Source organism: Notamacropus eugenii, chromosome 2 (assembly GCF_028372415.1).
Source record: "Notamacropus eugenii isolate mMacEug1 chromosome 2, mMacEug1.pri_v2, whole genome shotgun sequence".
Lineage (NCBI taxonomy): Eukaryota > Metazoa > Chordata > Mammalia > Diprotodontia > Macropodidae > Notamacropus > Notamacropus eugenii.
The window spans coordinates 504,618,788-504,639,016 of NC_092873.1; the positions used below are offsets into that span (position 1 = coordinate 504,618,788).

General features: G+C 44.8%; 1 protein-coding gene across 9 annotated transcripts in view; it reads left to right on the forward strand.

Annotated features, from left to right (window-relative positions):
• LOC140529994 (nuclear body protein SP140-like protein) overlaps nucleotides 1-20,229 on the forward strand; it is a 59,129-nt gene that overhangs the window by 10,431 nt on the left and 28,469 nt on the right. For 4 of the 9 annotated variants that reach the window (XM_072649097.1, XM_072649099.1, XM_072649096.1 and 1 more), the window contains 10 exons: nucleotides 1,813-1,963; nucleotides 3,091-3,268; nucleotides 3,666-3,773; nucleotides 6,293-6,325; nucleotides 11,991-12,095; nucleotides 13,501-13,643; nucleotides 15,360-15,407; nucleotides 16,145-16,222; nucleotides 16,997-17,047; nucleotides 17,554-17,634. In XM_072649097.1, coding sequence (XP_072505198.1) covers nucleotides 1,835-1,963; nucleotides 3,091-3,268; nucleotides 3,666-3,773; nucleotides 6,293-6,325; nucleotides 11,991-12,095; nucleotides 13,501-13,643; nucleotides 15,360-15,407; nucleotides 16,145-16,222; nucleotides 16,997-17,047; nucleotides 17,554-17,634 — 954 coding nt within the window. In that variant the 5' untranslated portion in view covers nucleotides 1,813-1,834. The remainder of the gene's footprint in view (nucleotides 1-1,812; nucleotides 1,964-3,090; nucleotides 3,269-3,665; nucleotides 3,774-6,292; nucleotides 6,326-11,990; nucleotides 12,096-13,500; nucleotides 13,644-15,359; nucleotides 15,408-16,144; nucleotides 16,223-16,996; nucleotides 17,048-17,553; nucleotides 17,635-20,229) is intronic. The other 5 variants (XM_072649101.1, XM_072649102.1, XM_072649103.1 and 2 more) reach the window with 3 other exon arrangements.

The window sequence follows — 20,229 nt, forward strand, 5'->3', positions numbered from 1 at the left end:
GGAGACTCCTGAAATGATTAGATTCTGAGGAAACAAAGCGAAACAATTCAAATGAGGAGGAAAATAGAGATTTGTCTGAAAAGGCCAATATGTTGCTGCAAAGGGAACTCACTAACCAATTTAGGTTTTTAAAAGAAATGTGTGTTCTTCCTTTGTTGCCAAAAAAGACCATGCCATTAGAGAAATGATAACATGACTTGCACTTGACTTTGTTTTGAGTGAGGGAGGGCTGTGCAGGTCACCAGCCTCACTTCTCCTCCAGAGCCATCTGAATCCAGTGACCTGATATTCATCAGGATGACTGGAGATGGCCCAGGATGAGGCAACTGGGGTTAAGTGACTTGCCCAAGGTCACATAGCTAGTGAGTGTCAAGTGTCTGAGGTGAGATTTGAACTCAGGTCCTCCTGACTCCTGCACTGGTGCTCTATCCACTGCAGCACCTAGCTGCCCCAAAGAAATGCAAAGAAGATGGAAAAAAAGCCAGGCAACAAAAGACAAATGGATAAATGAAAGAACAAATGAATGAACAATTGGATGGATGGATTGATGGATGGACTAAGGAACGGGAGAAATGAATGAATGGATGGATAAAGGAATGAATGAAAAAATGAATGAATAAATGAAAAAGCATTGATGAAATAAATATATATGCGCAAAGAACTGTGCTAAGTGATGAGGATACAAACAGAAAAGCAAGACTGTCCCTCTTCTGAAGGAGCTCACATTCTAACTGGAGGTAGGGAGACACCACACACACACACACACACACACACACACACACACACACACACACACACACACATCTATGAAGTTTCAGCAAGTCCAGTGGAAAGTTCCCATGGTCCTTAGGGTTCAGTAGAAGTGCAGAATTCTTTAGCATCTTCTTTTATGTTACTTCCTTTATGAGAACCGCAATCATGTCTGACACTAAATCACTGCCAGTGATTTATTCTGGGGGTTTTCAGGAGCTGTGGCTGCTGAGGAGCTGGGGATTGGCAGCTTCTACAGAAGGCATTCTTGTCTCCACAAGGGCTGCTTCCTTGGATAATGGCTGGTAGTAAGGAGTGAGCTTGGTTGGAAATAGGGTGATCCAGGAGCTACTGCTCTTCCCAGGACTCTTGGGTACAGGGACCAGGGCTATTTACATCAGGATCTGAGAGGAGGTGGTGATCAAGGTGGCAGTGGTTTAGAATGTCTGGAATATGCCCCCGTCTCACCTTTACAGCATCTTCAGCTAGGCTGACTTTTCTGCCTAATGGTAACAGTTGGTCAGTCATTGGCATCATTGTCAGTGGGGATAGCAGTCCCCTTTTCAGCAGTGGGTGTTGCTCCCCAGATGATGATGACTTGGGGGTTAGTGGTCTGGAGCAGTCGGCACTGCTGTATAGGGGGTTGGGGACTTACCTGCCCATCAGAAGCAGTTGGTCAATGACAAATCACTTTTCTAGTTTTTTAGAGGATTCTCTGGAGTTTTGTCCCCAGAAAGTATAATGAACCAAGAGAGAGAAAACCCAAACTTCTCCTCATTGGGAAAATGCTCCCTCCATGGAACTGGATCCCAGTGAGCCCCTTGTGGGAGGAAAGGAGTCCTAGACCACCAGTCACACTTATAATTGCATCCATCATCATAGATGAGGTCAGAAGAAGGGGAAAAAAACCTCAGCAGACCCTGCTCTGCTCCCCTGACCTCACTGCATTTACTTCCTTCCTGGTTCTGTGGTCTCAGCCTTCTCCTGAAGAGGAAGCCTCCTCCAGCTGCCCTCAAGAGCCCTTATACATTCCCCCACACACTTGCTGTCTTTTCTCCACAGGATATCAGATCTAGAGAGCAAGATGGTTAAGGACAAGCTTCTCGAGACCTTTAGAGAGAACAAGTTGGAAATATCCAAGGCAGTAACTACCCCTTTTCCTTTCCTGAACATTCTGCGAAACTACTCTCTTATCTCTGACCAAATGTACCAGGTGAGTACTCTCCATTGCCCAGTTCATGGCATTCTCCATGACTGCATCAAACTCATATATTCCATCAACTAATGTTAATTAAGTACCTACTATGTTCCAGGCACTATGAGAAATGCTAGGGTTTGATGGAAGAACAAAAATGAAATAATTCCTACTTGAAAAAATCCCTAGTTGACATTCTAATAGGGGAGAAAAAAGTGCATATAAAACTATAAACACATACCAGGTAGTTTAGGAGGGAATGAGGAAAAGCTTCATGAAAGAGGTTGTGCTTGGAACCTGCAATCAAATCCTCTCTCCCTCTCCTCTTTCCTCCATTTCCAATCCCCCCCTTTCTCTCTTTCTCTCTAACTCTGTCTCTCTGTCTCCCATTTCTCCCCCATGTCTCTGTCTCTTCTCTTTCTTTCTCTCCGCTCCTCCCCACATATCCAATCTGGTTCCAAGTCTTGTGGATTCGGCATCCTCATCATCTCCTCCCTCCTCCCCACTCACATAGGCACCAACCTGCTTCAAGTCCTCTTCACCTCGAGCCTGAAATATTGCAGGAGGCTTCTAGTCGTTCTGCCTGACCCCCTGACTGTGTGAACAAAGTCAAAAGAAACTATGGAGAGAGAAGGCAGGAGTTTTTTGTAATAATTGCTACAGTGATGGGTCCCCACATAACAATAAAAGAAAGCATTTGTAGAACATTGAAAGTTTGCACAGGACTTTCTGTATGTTACCTTAGTTGAGTTCAAGGCTCAACTAGTCCTGGAAGGTAGCGGCTATTGTTACCCCCTTTTTACGGATGAGGCAACTGAGGCTAAGAAAGATGAAGTGACTTGCCTAGGGTCACACTGCTCATTAGGGTTGGAAACAGGATTGTGGTGAGTCCAAGGCTCTTTCCATTACCCTAAACTGTAGTGGGAGGGGAATCCAGATATGAGTGGGATGGTCAGGGAAAGATCTCCAGAGCTTCCCAAACACCACTGGTTTGAGGGAGAGGAAGGGGGAAGAATCCAAAATGATCCCAAGCATGGAAGCTGGGGATAGTCTCAAGATTCTCCAGAATGGTGGGAAGTCCCTTTCTGGAACCATGGAATCATCTGATAACATGGTGGTAAATCTCTCTTGTCAATAATTTTTAGAGTGCTCGGATGGAGTACCAAGAATTGGACCCTACAGAAGAGGGGTACCTATGTACATATGATATCCTCATGGAGCTGGAGAAGAAATTCAGCACTAAGATCCTGGCAGCTTTATTCGACCCCATCAACCTGAAGCAGTATCCATCATTAGTCCAAATCCAAAAGCACTTCAAAGATGGTAAAGGGAACCTAGAATTGTTGGGAGGGGGCTCCTATGGGTGCAGGGAGACAGGGAGGGATATCTTCTATTGTCTCCCACTGGCATTCCCAAAGCATAGACAAATGGATCTGGCTGTCCTGGAGGACTCCTACACAGTTGTTCCTTCCTATGGGTACAGGGAGCAGTGTCTCCTGTCTCCCATTGGTATTTCCAGGGCTGGTAAGGTCTGACTGCTCTGGGGGACTTGCACCTGCCACACAAAGGAGCTGTTCCATCTTATGGTTGTAGGCACCTAAGCAAGCTCCATCCAAGGCTGCCTTAGACAGGGGGCTCTGAAAAGGATGTGGAGTCAGGGAAGTGTCTGTCCCTGGGCATCTTCCCCCTTCTCTGACCGAAACTTTCTTTTGCCGTCTAGTGCCTCTAGATGAATCAGCATCAGAAACCAGTGGAGGGTTTCCTGTCCAAAGGAGCAGCCTCGATGAGAGGGAATCTGCTGTCAACGCCCCTCAAAGCTCTGTCCAAGGTACTTCGGCTTTTAGGAGACCTCCTTTCTCAATTCCCTAACAAATCCAGAGCCAGTGAGCTCAACAGCTAGGCACAGTGAATAAAGTGCCAGGCTTAGAGTCAGGAAGACCTGAGTTCAAATCTGGCCTCAGACACTCACTAGCTATGACCCTGGGAAACTCACTTAACCTCTATCTGCCTTAAGTTCCTTATCTGTAAAATGGAGATAATAATAGCATTTGTCTCCTGCAAGCTGCTGTGAAGATCAATGAGATAATACTTCTAAAGCACTTGGCCTAGTGCCCGGCACATAGTAAGAACTATATAAATGTTGGCTATTATTATTCCTGGGAAAATCTTATAACTGGATCATTAAAGATGTGGCTTGTGAACAGCTAGAAAAAGAAGCAGTTCTGAGCTGAGTTTTGTAGACTACATATGTAATGAATTAGTAAGTATGAATAAGCATTTCTCAAAATAGAATGGCAAATTATTAATAACCATAATGAAAAAATGCTCCAAAATATTCAATTAAGAGAAATCCAAATCAAAACAACTCTGAGGTTTCATCTGAAAATTTTAATTTAATAAACATTTATTAAGCACTTACTGCATGCCAGGCACTGTGCTAAGAACTGGGAATACAAATTTTAAAAAAAGAAAATAGCCCCTAACAAGAAGTTTACAGTCTAAGAGAGAAAGTAAGCTGAAAAAGGTAGGGGACCAGGGAAGACCCAGTAAGAGGGAAGTCAATTGAGCTACTGATGGAAAATGGAGAATTGCCTGAAAAGTTCTAAAAGTTGAGAGCCCTCTATAAAGAAAGGCTTTGGGAGAAATTTACCCACTCTATCCTCTAGTCCTCCAATGAGAGGGGAAAGGCAACTGAAAGAATTGAGAAGATGTTAAGTATCAAAAATTCAGTCAATTTGCATGGTGATGAGATTTCAGGTGATCAGCTTATCCTGGGGAGACAGAATGTTCCATGGAGTAGACAGCTAGCTGAGTTGCTGATGAAAAATAGACTGACTCAATCAATGTAGGTAGTACTGATGCTGTTTAAGGAGTTCAGGGGCCCTCAAGGACTGAAGTAAATGAGAGTCATCTAGAATGAATTCATGGACTGAAGCATTCTTTAAGTCAAGTTGGCAAAGGTTCATCGTAACGCCAATATGGTGGGCAGAGCTCCTTAGGGAACTTGCACCTTAACAGAAATGATACTAAAACTTATTAGAAAAAGTAGTGGATTATCTGGCAGATAGGCTGATTAGGTGTGCAACATACAACAAGGTGCAACATACAACCTTGGCCACAAGCATCATTCACTACTGGAAACCAGTAGGGGAAAGGGTTTCTCAGGAATATATTTTTGGTTTTGTCTGTAGAAAGATAGCTTTGAGAGTTGGTGTCTATAGCTTGACCTCTGAATTAAATGTGATAACTTTGGGAATCAATGCATGATAATTCTATGGTTACAAGATAGTCCTGTATTTACAAGAGAATTTCATCAGAAATCAGCTTATTCTTGTGATGGGAGAAGATAGTTTGTTTTACTGGGTCCCACTCATGAGTAATTGCTAGGCATATTGTCCTTGAAGTGGGAAAAAAACGGTCAGGGACTGTGTTTTGAAGCCAGGGAAAAATATGATCTTGCCAACCATCACTTTGTCTTCCCTATCTGCATTTGTGAACCCCATAAGTACTATGGGAAGACAGGCACGCTATGTGCTTCTGGTAGAGTGCTGAATTAGTCCAGCTATTCTGGGAAGCAATTTGTAATTATGTAAAGAAAATGGTGACAATGCCCATGCCCACTGACTCAGAGATCCTAGTAGAAGGAAATTTTCCATACCCCATAGAGATTAAAAGAAAGATCTCATAGTAATAATGAAGAGATATAAACAGAGTCGAGGCCCGTTGATTGCGGAATGGCTAAAAAAAGTTATAGTATAAGAACATATCGTTACATTACTGTTCAATAAGAAACAATGAATATGAAGAGTTCAGAGAAGTCTAGAAAGACCTATATAAACTGATGCAGAAAGAAGCAAACAGAATCAGGAAAATAACAAACCAGATGGCTGCAACAATACCATACAATGATTTATTTTACCATGTAACTTATTTACCATAAAAAGTAACAAATTGAAGGCTAATTGATAATGATCAACCTTAATCTCAGTAAACATGAGGGGAAAAAAAAGCATCTCCTTTCCTTTCTTGAAAGAAGAATTATGGGTAGGATTAATCGCAGGCAGGATTGTGGGTATGAACATACACTGCATATATTGTCATATCAAATGATGTATTAGTTAATTTTTGGTAAATTGTTTTTTCCCCTCTTTCTTTTTTATTCTTTGTTACAAGAGGTATGTCTTCGAGTAAGTGAGGGAGGAGGGAAATATTCAGGTCATAAAGGTAATGTGGAAACGAAGATATCAATAAAAAAAATTTTCGAGGGAAAAAAACCCACAGAGAACAAATATACCTCCAATCAATGCAGGTCATGTCAAACTAACTTATTTCTCTCTTTTAACACAGCTACTGAATTGAGAATTCAGAAGGAAGCTGTAGGTGAGTTTTAGCTATATTTTAACAGTCTTTGACAAAATTTCTCACAGTTTTTGTTTTTCCTTTTTTAAAAAAGTGTTATTGATGTCTTTGGTTTGTACAATATGGTTATTTGTGGATATACACTCTCCAGAAATGACCTCCCTTGTAACATCATGATATTAGAGAAGGAGCACTGACTTGGAGCCAATGGATCTTGGTTCAGATCCTAACTCTTGTCACTTACTGGTGACAAAGGCAATTCATGTAACCCAAGCTTTTTTCATCTATAAAATGGGAGGTTGGGACTAGATGACCTTTAAGGTCACTTCCAGATCTAAATGAATCAATCAATCAATAAGCATTTATTAAGAGCCTACCATGTGCCAAGTACTAAGGATACAAAAAGAGGCAAAAGACATTCCTTACCCTCAGGGAGCTTATAGTCCAATGGGGGAGAAAACATGTAAACAAATAAATATGGAGCAAGCCATGTATAGGATAAATAGGAAATAATTAACAGAAGGAAGACTCTAGAATTTAGAACAGTTGGGGAAGGTTTCCTGTAGCAGGTGGGGTTTTAGTTGGGACTTAAAGGAAGCCAGGGAGGGTGGTAGGCTGAATCAGAGGAGGAGAGTTCCAGGGATGGAGGAGAGGCAGAAAGAATGTCCAGAGCCAAGAAATGGAGTGTCTTATCCATGGGCCAGCCAGGAGGCTGTACATGTCTATGATCCAATGAAAATCAGTTTAAAAAAACAGAAAAATTACACAATATGGTGACTACATCTGACAATCTATGTAATGTTCTGCTTTCATAATCCCCATCTCTTGGCCAAGTGGATTGTCTGTGTTAATGGAGGTATGTTGTCCAGGACTAGAAAGGTAACCTCCCTTAAGATCATTTGAAGAAACTGTGAACGCACAAATTATCTTTTTGCCAATGTGCTCTCTAAGGTTGAGACCACTTTCCTGTGGACTCTGTATGTACCCATGGAAGAGTATGTGTCATAGATTTTAGGGGGAGAGGCATTTTGCACCAAATATATCACCACAGTCAAAACATTTCTAAAAGCTAATTGAACCTGGCTAATTGGTATCAATCTATAATTCTGAGAGGAAACATACTGGTGGTATGTTATGAGATTAGGCCTAATGGTAGTGAAATCACCACCATAACAGTCTCTTCTTAAGGAAAATTTTAGCTTATAGAATCTATGCATGGAAACCGTTGTTATAAGACTGGGCCTGAGGGCTATTTTAACAGTCTTCTCTAAGAGAGGTTGTAGCTTATAGAATCTAGACATGGAAAAATACTGACAATGATAGTTTAAAGGTTAGTATATATAACTGTAGGCCCAAAATAACTCATCAGCCATCTGTTTGTCTTCCCTCCCTGTATTTGTGAACCACTCAAGTCCCTGGTGTGCCCTGAACTTTGACATGCAAATCAGGCAGTTTCAGGCAGCCGCTAAAATGAAGATTTAAGTATTGTACTCTCAGGAGGGCACTTTGGAGCACTTCTCTCCTCTGAGCCCATGTCTCTACAATCCCCACCCCAGCAGTGTCCTAATGGAGATTCACTCGGTGTATGTCTCAGTTGTACATTGGGTCCCCTTCTCCCCATCCCCCCTCTCCTTCTCTTCCTTATCAATTGCCAAAAGAACTTAACATTGAACTGACACCCATTGTTATTATATATTATTCTTGGCATCCAAACCCAGTAAGGGTTTTCCTCCCCAATGTCTCTGGCTGGTCCATTCTTCTTACCAGATTGTCTCTAGCTTACCAGCATCCCAGGCCTGGTGAGCACAGTGTGAGTGACTTGGGGTTCCTTGTCTGTAACAGTCAAGGAGAGAAGAGTAGTTTCACAATCGCTGGGTTAGATGAGACCCTGAGGATAGAGAATTCCAGCACTCCCACGCTCTTTTCCCTTCGCTGCCTTCACAGTCAGTACCAGCCTCAGCACCCTGTGGCATCTTGCGCTACTCCAGACTTCTACTGTCCCTTTCTATCCACCTTCAGCTGATACTTCATTACCTGTTCTGGGCATGATGCTTAAAAAATCCAAATGCCCCCTCTGGCCTCTTTCCTCCTCCATGAAGCCGTTTCTGCTTAGGGTGCACACCATCCTGCCTTTCACAGCTAATTCCCTAGAAAAGGCTGCCCATGCACAGTGTCTCCACTTCCATCCCTCCCCATCAATTCTCAGCCCCTTCCAGTCAGGCTTCCCTGCCTTCCACTCAGCTGAAACTGTCCTCTTCAAAGTCACCAATGATCTCTGTGTTGTTAAGGACAAGAGTCTTTTCTCTGTGCCTGTACCAGCTGTGGGGAATCTGTGGCCTTGAGGCCACATGTGGCCTTCTAAGTCCTTGGGTGTGGTTTTTTGACTGAGTTCAATTCTTACAGAACAAATCCTTTTATGAAGGGGATTTGTTCTGTGAAGTTTGGATTCAGTCGAAGGGCTGCTCTTGAGGACCTAGAGGGCCACATATGGCCTTGAGGCTGCAGGTTCCCCACCCCGGACCCCTCTTTGACCCCTCTGTAGCTTTTATTATTATCAGTCACCTCCTCCCTTAAGTTCTTCTCTCCTCCATTGAATTTTGTGTTTTTTCCTGTCTGACTGCTCCTTCGCAGCATCCTTGTCCTCATCTTTACCCATGACCTGCCTCCTCTGGGGCTTTGCTTAGCTGCCCCTCCTAGAATCCCAGCCTTCCTCCAAGGCTCAATGCAGGTGATATCTCCCACAGGAAGCATCTCTTGACCTACATCCCACCCCACCCCCACCCCTATCCCCAAATCACTTTGTATTTATTAGTATCCGTCTCATATTTCCTTCTTGTGTCTACACTGCACATCTCACCCCACCCTTCTCAATGACAGCTGGGCCTGTAAAAGTTCTGCACTCAATGGCTAGCACACAGTAGGTAGTTAAGTAGCATGCGCTTTTTGTTCAGTTGGATTGAATCCTGTATATGCCTCTGTTTGTTCCAGACTGACAAGAGGCACCCCTCATCCAGGAGACTCTAGCTCCCATTAATGGCCAACCTCTCACCCAGTTGTTCCTAGAGTCTGTAGCCATGTCCCAGCATGAAAGGTGCCCACTCCCTTCACTGGAGGAAGTGCTTGGAGAGACAATCTCCACTGGTCCCCCTCTGACAGGGTCAGACCCCATTACTGAGCCCCGAATTTTCAAGAGTTGTCCTCTTCCTTCTCTGTGCCATGTGGGCTGACCTTTCCAGGACCAGGCTTCCTCTCCACCTTTCCAAGTCTTTTTTCTCCCACCATTCTTCCATGGACCTGGAAAACTTGGAGCAAACAACTCCAGTTTCCCTTTCCCAGTCTTTGTTTCTTACACATCAGGGTCACTTGGAACCAAAAGAAACACAAAAAGAAACACAAAAGAAACACAGCCTGAAACTTGGTCCTTCAGACAATCAGAGTATTTCAGCAGAGAGTGAGAGACAGAGACAGACAGAAAGAGTCAGAGACAGAGACAGAGAGATATGGAGGCAGAGACAGAGAGATAGCAACCAAGAGAGACAGAGAGAGATGGAGATAGTGACACAGAGAGTCAGAGACAGAGAAAGACAAAGACAGAGTCAGAGACAGAAACAGAGAGATACAGAGAGTCAGAGACAGAGACAGATACAGAAAGCTCAGAAGCCCACCTGAAGAAGACTCTAGCTCTAACTTACCAAACAAGGGTTCGTTCAGCATCTGTCTGAAGGCCTCCGCTGAGGAGGAGCCCACCCCCTCCAAGGCCAGCCTGCTCCCCTGTTAGAGAGCTCTCATTGTAAGGTAGTCTCTCCTCATCTCCCACCTGCAGCTCCCACCCCCCACATCCTTGCTCCTTATCCTTCCCTCTGAGGCCAATGAGAACAAATTCAATCGTTCATCCATGTGACAGTTCAAGTATTGAAAGCAGCTCTCAAAGCCCTTCCCCCCACACACATCCACATATATGCCTGTTTCTTTGACTGATCCTCGTAGGATGGACCCATTCCATACCTGCTCACGTGGGAGGAAGGGTTGTCCAGTTTAATGCTCTCTGGTTCTCTGATCCTTCTCCCCTAATGTGTAGCTTGAACACCCCATGAATTTTTAAAGGCTCCCTTCCCTTCCCTCCCCATTCTCAGCTTCTATCTAGCACTGGCTCTCCACAGACAATGTTCTTGCCAGCCTTCTGGATCCATCCATTCTCTGTGATGTGCCCAGCTTGCACCTCCCAGGCCAAAGGCATCATTCATCATCTCTTACTTATTATCCCATCAATGTATTCAGACCTGGAGCTCATTTGGCCCTGATTTCAGCCACAAAAGAGACTGGCTGGATGGGGACACATGAGGTCCTCTTGTCAAAGTGGCAAGAGACATCCTCTCTTTCAGCCCTGATACCCACCATTCCTAGGAAGTAGACTGAGTCACCACTGTGGTCTGAAGAACAGCAGAGAAGTTAGAGGTAACTAGGTAGTGCAATGGAAAGAGTGCTGGGCCTGGAATCAGGAAAGACCTGAGCTCAAATGTGATTTCAGACACTTAGGACTGTGTGACCCTGAGTAAGCCACTTAATTTCTATCCTAACTGAGGATAATTGGGGATAATAGTAGCATTCACCTCCCAAGGTTATTGTAAGTATCAAAAAGATAATCTTTGTAAAGTAGGCACTTAATAAATGCTTGTTCCCCTTCCTGAGAAAATTTAAAAATTCACCATAGAGAATTATTTTCATAAAATCATAAGATTTAGAGCCAGAAAAGACTTTAGGAATGACCTTGTCCTACCCTAACATTTTGTGGAGGAGGAGGAGGAAGAGGAAGCAGAGGTCGTGTCTTGTGCAAGGCCACATCAGAAACAGCAGTGTCAGAACTCCAGAAAGATCCTATGCTCTTTCCATCACTCTTTCCATCGCACCTTGCTTCCTCGAACCCAAAGCCCCTGTTCAATTCTCTGAGCCACCTGACTTGACACCCTAATAAATTTGGGCTTAATCTGGGAAGGACTTTGCTGGGAAGACTGCAGCTAACATGGGTCCAGACTAGAAAAGACTTAGAGGCCATCAAGGAAGAAAGTGAGGTCCGGGGATATCCAGGGACTTGGCCGTGGTCATTCAGCAGTAGCAGAGAGAAGACAGTGAGGATGATGACAGCTAGCACTTACATAGCGCTTTGATGTTTCCAAAGCATTTTACAGATATTATCTCATTTGATCTAAGAAGCAACCCCAGGAGGTGGGTGCAACATTATTATTTCTATTTTACAAATAAGGAAACAGAGTCAGACAGAGGTTTATTGATTTGTGCAGGATCACACAGCTGGTAAGTGTTTGAAACAGGATTTGAATTCAGGTCTTCTTGTGGCCTCGGTGGTTTGAGTTCAGGCCCCTGTGCCTCCAGGATGCCAGGGCTTGGCTTCCTTCCCCACACTGCCCACTCTCTATAGCACTTTGAGGTCTCCGCTGACCCTCACAACGACCCAGGGAGGGAGGCATTGCTACTCTGATGTTACAGTGTAAATTGCTATGGCCCCACAGGCAATGAGCATCAAAGGCATGGCTTGACCTGTGTCCCTTGCCTCCTCAGCTGGCTCTCCCTTTCTTACACTACTCTGGAGCCCCTGGCAATGCCTTTTCTTTGGGTAGGGCGCAGTCTGGGTGGGATAAATATCAAATCAAATCGGTCATTTCTCTTCCAGTTTCCAGAAAGGCCAAAGGTCCAAAGATAGATTTCCATGGCCATGAGCTTCCTGTCACCTGTGGGGCTGCACATGGTACTTTATACAAGACAAAAATGAAGAAAGGTGAGCCTTCTATCCTCTGACTCTTGGGAGAGTTAAGCCCAGAGGGACTGATGGTAGGATGAGTGGAAGGATGAATGGACAGATGGACAGAGGGATGGTTGGAGAGCTGGATAGAGGGATGGACAAAAAGGTGAATGGAAGGGTAGATGGAAAAATGGACAAGAGGGCGAATGGAGGGATAGGTGGAAGGATGGACAGAGGGGTGAAAGGAGGGGTGGATAGAGGGATAGATGGAGAGTGCACATAGTCATTAGTTAAAGAATGTCTGATTCTTTGAGGTCACAGGACTTTCCTGATCCTTTCTAAGTGAGCTTGGAAGCCCAATAAGTATTCATTAAGCACCTACTATGGGTATAACCTGTGCTAAGGCTCAGGGTAGTTAGCAGGATTAGAAAAAACTCCAGTCCCTGACCTCTAAGAGCTCATAATCTTATTGGAGAGGGGGGACATCCAGACACATAGAAACCTAAACACTTTAAGCCATAAATAGGGACCAGATCCGTGATTCCTGGGGAGGAAATTCCCTGTACCAGTACAGGTCACCACCTTCTCTGCAGCAGTCTCTACAGACTTAAAGATTTGTCTTTTTCTTGTTATTCAGTCATTTCAATCATGTCCCACCCTTTGTGACCCCATCTGGGGTTTTCTTGGCAGAGATATTGGAGTGATTTGCCATTTCCTTCTCCAGCTCATTTTACACATGTGGAAACTGAGGCAAACAGGGTTAAGTGACTTGCCCAGGGTCACACAGCTAGTAAGTGTCTGAGGCCACCTGGCTTCCCAAAGATTTGCCTAGAGCAGCAGTTCTCAGATTTTTTGGTCTTAGGACCCCTTACTGAAGAGTTTTTGTGGGTTATACCTACTGATATCTAACATATTTGTCAGTTGTTGTAGAATTAATGTAAAGAGAATTCATAGGAAGTTGTTAAAGATCAAGGAGTTTAGAGAAGCTGAACTCAGGTCAAGAGTGCCCCTACAGCAGGCAGCCAGTCAATCCACAAGCATTTAAGTACCTACTATGTGCCAGGCACTGAGCAAAGATAGGGATACAAATAAAGGAGACAGAACAAAACTGAAACCATCCCTACTTTGGAGGAGCTCACAGTCTAAAAGGGGAGACGATTCGGGAAGGACTCTGTCCAAACAAGCTACAGACAGGAGACCTTGGGGATAATCAATAGAGGCCTCATCTTACCTGGTTTATCCGGGTGGGGTTGGGGGATGGGAGGATGGTTAGGAGAAGGGAGAGTACCTAGCTAGGGTACTCATCCAGCAGACCAGAGCCAAAGGAAATTCACAGAATCTCTCCTCTCTCTCCTCTCTCTTCCTCCCTCCCTCTCTCTCCCTCTCTCTGTGAGTTTCTGTCTCTCTCTCCTCCCTGTCCCCCTCCACCCCCCAATTCTAGGCTCTTCAGAGAAGTGCATCAATATGGCAGACGGGACGTGGCTCACCCTGAAGGAGTTTGAAATCAAAGGCGGCCGTGGAGCTGCCAAGAATTGGAAAAAGAGCATCCACTGTGGCAGCCACACTCTGCACTACCTCATGGAGGTAAGGCCCCGAGCACCCCACCCCCTAGCCACGCCCCCTGTGGTCTGCAGCCCCTTGGCCAGCTCAGGCCTGCGCTACCTCTCTGGGTCTCATGGCTGGCAACCCACCCGGAATGAACTTGGCTCCCCTCCCACGCAAGCCCAGTCAATTTGGGGTTTACAAGCTACCTTCCTTCCTTCCTCCCTTCCTTCCTTCCTTCCTCCCTTCCTTCCTTCCTTCCTTTTCTCTTTGCCAAAACCTTAAACCCAGTGCACATTGTAGCCCATACATTGCACAACAATAGGGCCCTGCCCAAATTCTACATAATGCCTCTTTTCGTGCCCCTCCTGGCTTCAGAGTGATTACCAATAGTAACTGTTGCTCCTTCCCTCTCAACTGGGTTTACTTCTTTTTTTTCTTTTATTCATTAAGGGGCCATTCCTGTTTACTCTTAAAAAGGCCTGTTCACTGAATGGGCATTACCTCACTCTAAGTGAGTACCTGAATAGTCCAAGTGCATCCTGAGACATCTCCAGTCATCCTAAAGAAAATCTGGTCCAGATGGTCCAGGAGGGGAAGTGAGGCTGGTGACCTGCACAGCCCTCCCTCACTCAAAACAAAGTCAAGTGCAAGTCATGTCATCATTTCTCTGATGTCATGGTCTTCTTTGAAAATGAAGGATGAACACAGTTCTCAATGAGTAATTTGTCACAATTTAAATCAGTGTTTTTTTAATATGTGAATTGCTGCCTTCTGGTTGTTGCTAAGAGACTTCCTTTGCCATGGAAGCAGTCTGGCTATTGTGGTTACATTACGGGGTGAGTTGTATATGGTGTTTTCTCTGTTGGACACCTATGAATCATAAAGTACAGACTCTTCATCTTGGTAGTTAGTATCATCACACTATCTGCCTTTGCAGGTTGATTTCACATCACTCCCCACCGCGTGTTCTTTGTTCTGTCCAAACTGGTCTTGCTATTTTCCTTACACAACACTTCACCTTCCACAGTTACACAGGCTGTCTCTCCTGTCTTCTACCTCTTCCTTGGAATCCCCAGGCATCATGGATCAGCCCAAGGGCTGCCTCCCATACCAGGTCTTTCCTGATCACTCTGGTTTTTCATGGCATCCCCCTCTCTATGCCTGATCCCAAAATTACTTTGTATATTTTTAATATTTAGTTTATGTGTATACATACTGCTTCCTGCAAGCAAGATCTAAGTTCCTTGAGGGTAGGAACTGTTCAGTTTTGTCTTTGGCTCCCTAGAGCTCAACACACAGTAGGATACAGTAGGTATTTAATAAATGCTTATTGAATTGAGTCAAGTTGTATTGTCCTAGTCCAGATGAAGGGATCACAACCTTCATTATGGTGGTGTCAGTGAGTATGTAAAAGAAGGAAAGGTTAGTAGAGACATTGTGAAGGACCATCCACCAGACTCACCAGTCACCTTAAGGTGGGAGGTTATAGAAAGGAAAGCCTCCAAGACTCAGCTCCTGAGTGGACAGAGGGTGGCAGTGCACTCCCCTACAGGGAGTGCAAAGTCAGAAGGAGGAGCCATTTGGGGGGAGGGAAAGACAGACTTTGAGCTTTGTTTTAGATGTCTAGAATTTGGTATAATGAGATTTGGAGATGCAGATTGTTAGTGCAGATTTAGAAATGTGGAACTTGGTGTCGGGGAGCAGGAGAGGCCACAGAGAAGGAGACCTTGCTCATTAACTTTTTGTCCCTTACAGAAAAAAGGTCTACCTTGTCCTCCAACAACATATGCCAAGAGAAAAAAGGTAATTATGATCTGACACTACCCAAGTGGCCACATGGTGGCTGTTACTGCTCCAGATATTACCTAAATCAACTGTGTCAAATTCAAGTAGAAACAGAAGTCATCAAACTGTGCCTAAGGATCATTGCCAGTTGCATGTTGACTTAGAAAACCACACATTAACAGTATCTATGTTCTATTGTATTTTATTCATTTTCTTAAATATTTCCCAATTACATTTTAATCTGGTTACCTGGCAGTGGACCCTACTATGCTCTGACCCAGGGGTCCACTCCTGGGCAGTCTCTTGTATTTATTTTTAATATATTTGTTTCACACTTGGTTTCTCTCCTTATAGGATATAAGCACCTTGAGGACAGGGTCTATTTCATTTGTGTCTTTATATCTCTAACACAGAACACAAGGCCTATCACATAGTAGATACTTAATACAAGCTTTGTAAAAAATTGATTGGTAGTTGCAGCTTAAAGAAAATACTTTGTGAACACTGCCTGATTTCCTAGATTTAAGGAACCAGTTATTCTTCAAACCAGTCAAAGGGCAGAACTGGAATAATGAAGATATGATAGAGAAAGATCTGGGTGTCATAATAGCCACCAATCTAAGAAGTGAATCAGAAATGTCAGTGCTTCATAAGCCTGCCATTGGCATTGACATCAGGAATACCACACACAGGGTAAATAAGATCATCTTTCTTTGAGTTTTTACCTCTGTTTTCACACAGTGTTGTCTCTATAGACCCTCCCCGCAGGTAAAACTAAAGGACTGCCAAAAACCAAGAAAAGGACAACTCTGTGTCGGGCTACACCTGCCAGGGTAAGTCTTTTCTTCATCAAGAAACAGATGCCTGACTGGTTCTTCCCCCCCCCCCAAGCTTTATTTTGCTCTCTCTCTCTTACTGTCTGTGCCCCCTACACTTTGTTGTTGCTAGGAGAGAGTCCACTGCCTTACTCAGTCTCCACTGATTTTTCTAAGCTATCAGTTCTCAGGTTTCTCTTCTGTTCTTTCTTTAATTGTTGTCTGTCCAGCCTCGCAAATGACAAAATCTCCTTTGAATCTCTTTCAATTCCAATTTCTCTGAAGGTTCTCATGGTCAGCCCTTTCTCCTTTCAGAAACCTTTCCTCCCTTTCTTCCACCATTCATTGTTGTGGGGGCACGTCTTCATTCTGTCTGTTAGTTTTCATTCTTTCAGAGGTTTTCCCTGTACTGTTTCTTTCCTCTCCCCTCATTTTCACTCTTTTATCCTGTTCTCATTTATTGTTCTATAGAGGTGAGGCCAACCGTATTGAAGTGAGCATATTGTTCTGTGGCCTGGAAGGCAAACTGAGCTGTGACTGGAGAATGGCAGGTGTTCTCTATGGCATTCCAGGCCCAAAGGAAGGATCCTCTAGGGTGGCCCTGCTTAGGACCGTCATAAATAGGACCCTGGTTGTCCGAGATAGGCCCTGGCCATGACTTGGTCACTGGGGAAGAGATCACAGATCCCCTGGGACATTATCAAATGAGATAAAATTTATAAAAAGGGCTTAGCCCAATGCCTAATGCATAGGCCCTATGTAAATGTTTATTTGCATTCCTTCCCTTTGCAGCTCCAACCATGTCAGAAAAGACAGCTGGCTGCTTCAGAGCCACCTACAGAGGTACATGTTTGTGGAGCAGAATAGGCCAAGGGGGTCTCCTATTAAGTAGCTAGATGGTACAGTGGATGAAGTGTCGGACCTGGAATCAAAAAGATTTAAGTTCAGATATGGCCTCAGGTATTTACTAGTTAGTTGTGTGACCTAGGCACATCACTAAATCATCAGCCCCAGCCTCGGTTTCCTAATCAGTAAAATGAGCTCAATAGTAGCAGCTACCTCTCAGGACTGTTGTGAGGAAAAAATGAGATCATATTGGTAAAGAGCGTTGCTTAAAGTGCTTTATGAACAACAGCCATCACGGCCATCAGCATTATTATTGTCCCATCCCACCACAAAACATAAAAGTATTGTCCTTAGCTCAAAGGACCAATTGTGTGGGGCTCTCTCCCAATGAATAGAAATTGATGACCTAACTCCCCATGCCTCCTGATGGTAAGGGCTGGACGCCAGAAGGGTCGGGATCTCTCTGCTCTAAGGCTGTCACCAATTCCAGTCTCCTGACACAGGTTGGAACGTTGAGTAATCAATCTCCACCAGTGAGGAGAGAGTCCTGTACAACTGGCCCTTGGAAGGACGGACCCCTCCTAGTAAGAAGGCATTTCCCCTTCTTCATTTTACACATGATTCAATATGCCACAACCCTTGGCTCTACTCACAGCATTTCAAGAACTTGACAATTGCATCGTATAAAGCTCACCTCTTGGGCCCGATGTCCACCATCACAGTTGGGTGATTTCTGTCCGTGCCCCCACTGAGTCAGTTGCACAAAGAAATAGCGGAACCTCTGGAGTCATGTGCACTGTGCAGGACAATGGGAAGGGTGGAGGGAGGGACGAGGGCTCTGCCCTCCTAGAGCTAACAAATCCATTCAGGGAGATGGAGCAATCTGAACAAAGAATTCTCATTCAAGACAGGGGATGGAGCCAAGTCCAGTTGGAAATCATCCCTGGAGCAGACTTCATGCTTCAGATCTTGTATTTCAGTAGACAGAGCTGAGGCGACTGGAGGGAGGTCTGGGCAGAGGGGGATGGTGTCAGACACGGCATGGAGGTGGGAAAGGTCATTGCATCTTCAGGGAAATAGTAGGTTCACGAAAGCTGTGACTTTTTCCTAACATCAATCTCAAGCCCATCCTGTGTCCACCTCTCCTGTTCGTCAGTCCCACAATGAGTCATTTTGTCTCTTAGGACAAGCCCCTGGAATGGTGGCTGAGCAAGCATGCCCTCACTAGCTTTGTGATTCAGGATTGAAGAAGTTAATGAGTTAGTTAATGAGGAGGAGATTTAGCTAGGGCAGACAGCTTTCCCTTCCTTCTGAGTGATGGGGGGCCAAGGTAGTCGGACCTTGGTGAGAGTCTGCACTGAGTCAGGGAGTGTGAAGGAGAATAGATAGCTGAAGGAGGTTCTCCCAAGGGGCCAGCAGGTGAGGTTGCGGAGGATGAAGGTGACTGAGTGACTTCTAAGTGTCCAGAGGATGGGGTAGCCACACTCAGAAATTCCTGGCCAAAAACGGGGATCAAAGGGGGGAGGCAGGACGAGTTTTCCTTTAGATGGGCTGATGTTGCATAATCAGGGAGCAGGGAGATAGATATTTATTTCTGAGAGACCACTGGAAATATGGGTCTAGAGAGCTGGAGAAGGGGGCCCCTGCTCATGAAGTGTTTCTCCTTTTCAGAATGCATCTCCATCCCAACCAAAAAGAAGATTCATTGATCTCTTTGGGGGGGGGGGGGTGGGAAGCAGCTAGCCTCAAGGCTCAGATGGCCCTGCTTGGCCCCTAAGGACACAGCCAGGATTGGGAGAGGGTGGAGGGAAGCTGCTGAGAGACTTACATTGAGGCTCTGCCATAGATGGGGCTAGTGGATTCTTTTTTAGGTCTGGGTTGGACTGGCCAGCTGCTGAGGGTCCTACCAGCCCCCATTTCTTAGATTCTTTGAAATCTGATGAGTCTGTCCTCGCAAGAAGAATCTTTTCTAACTGGAGTTTCATTTTCAGGAAAGGAAAGGGTAAACTTTCCTGTCTTAACAGTTAGACCAATTAGGACCAAAGATTGAGGATGAATTTGTCCCACCTCCACCCCCCAGTTACAGGCCAATTACTGCTCCTGAATGGGAGAATGCTACCTCACAATCAGGGCTAGCAACAGAAATAGGGCTCCTCCCTTTAGTTATTCATCCCAGAACTCTGCCAGAAATCAAAGTGAAGTTCATTGACCTTTGAAAGATTGGCCACTGGCAGTTTGGGGACTTTTTGCTTCCAATTCCAAGCTCATGCACAGATCACTGCTGGGCAAGGCTCAGCACACCTGCCAGATCCTCCCAGCCTCTGGTTTTCTTCACTGCCCCCAAAAACCTGTGCCCTTTAATTGGCAGGTGTTGACTCACCCACACCCACTCCCACTTGCCACATATGAGTCCTTCCTAGGGAGGTCAAGGGCTTAGCCATCTTGTCAAGACTAGTTGGCCCTCTAGTCGTGCTGTACATTTCTCTGATAATATCTTTAGGTTTATAATTGATATCCTTTGTTTTCAACACCATAATCATATCCTAATATCCCTCCTCCCATTTCTTCATCAGATGACACATATAGCCCACGCATGCTCCTGGGCAAGATTCCTTTACCCCTTTGATGGTCTCAGACATTGGACCCCATATTCCATGGCCTACAGCCATACTGGGTATCCCTACAAGAATGTTGGTGTTATATGTACAAGAATAGATGAAATATACACAGAGTAAGGATCGGTCTAGAGTCAGAGATGGGCTGGTAATGTCACTGATATAGGGACCTCCCAAAGAGGAAACCCCCTTTACCAATACAGGTCAGCACCATCTCTGAAACAGATAGTGAGAAAATTACCCAGATGCCCAAGATAGTGAGTGGCTTACCACACAGCCGGTCTAGCTCCAAGGTGAGACTTGAACCAGGACCTTCTTGGCTTGAGAACCAGTACTCACATAAAATGCTGTCTCTTGGACAAAACAAATACAAGGTTATTTTGAAGGGGAACATTGGGGTGAGGGAGAGAATGAGGAAGCAGATAAAGAAAGACTTTACATAGGAAAGTGCATCGAAGGTGAGCTTTGAAGGGAGCCTGGCAAACTGGCAGAGGTGAGGAAGGAGTCAGGGAGAGAGACAGTCAATACAAGGATGCAGAGATGGAGACCAAGCTCTGTGTTTGA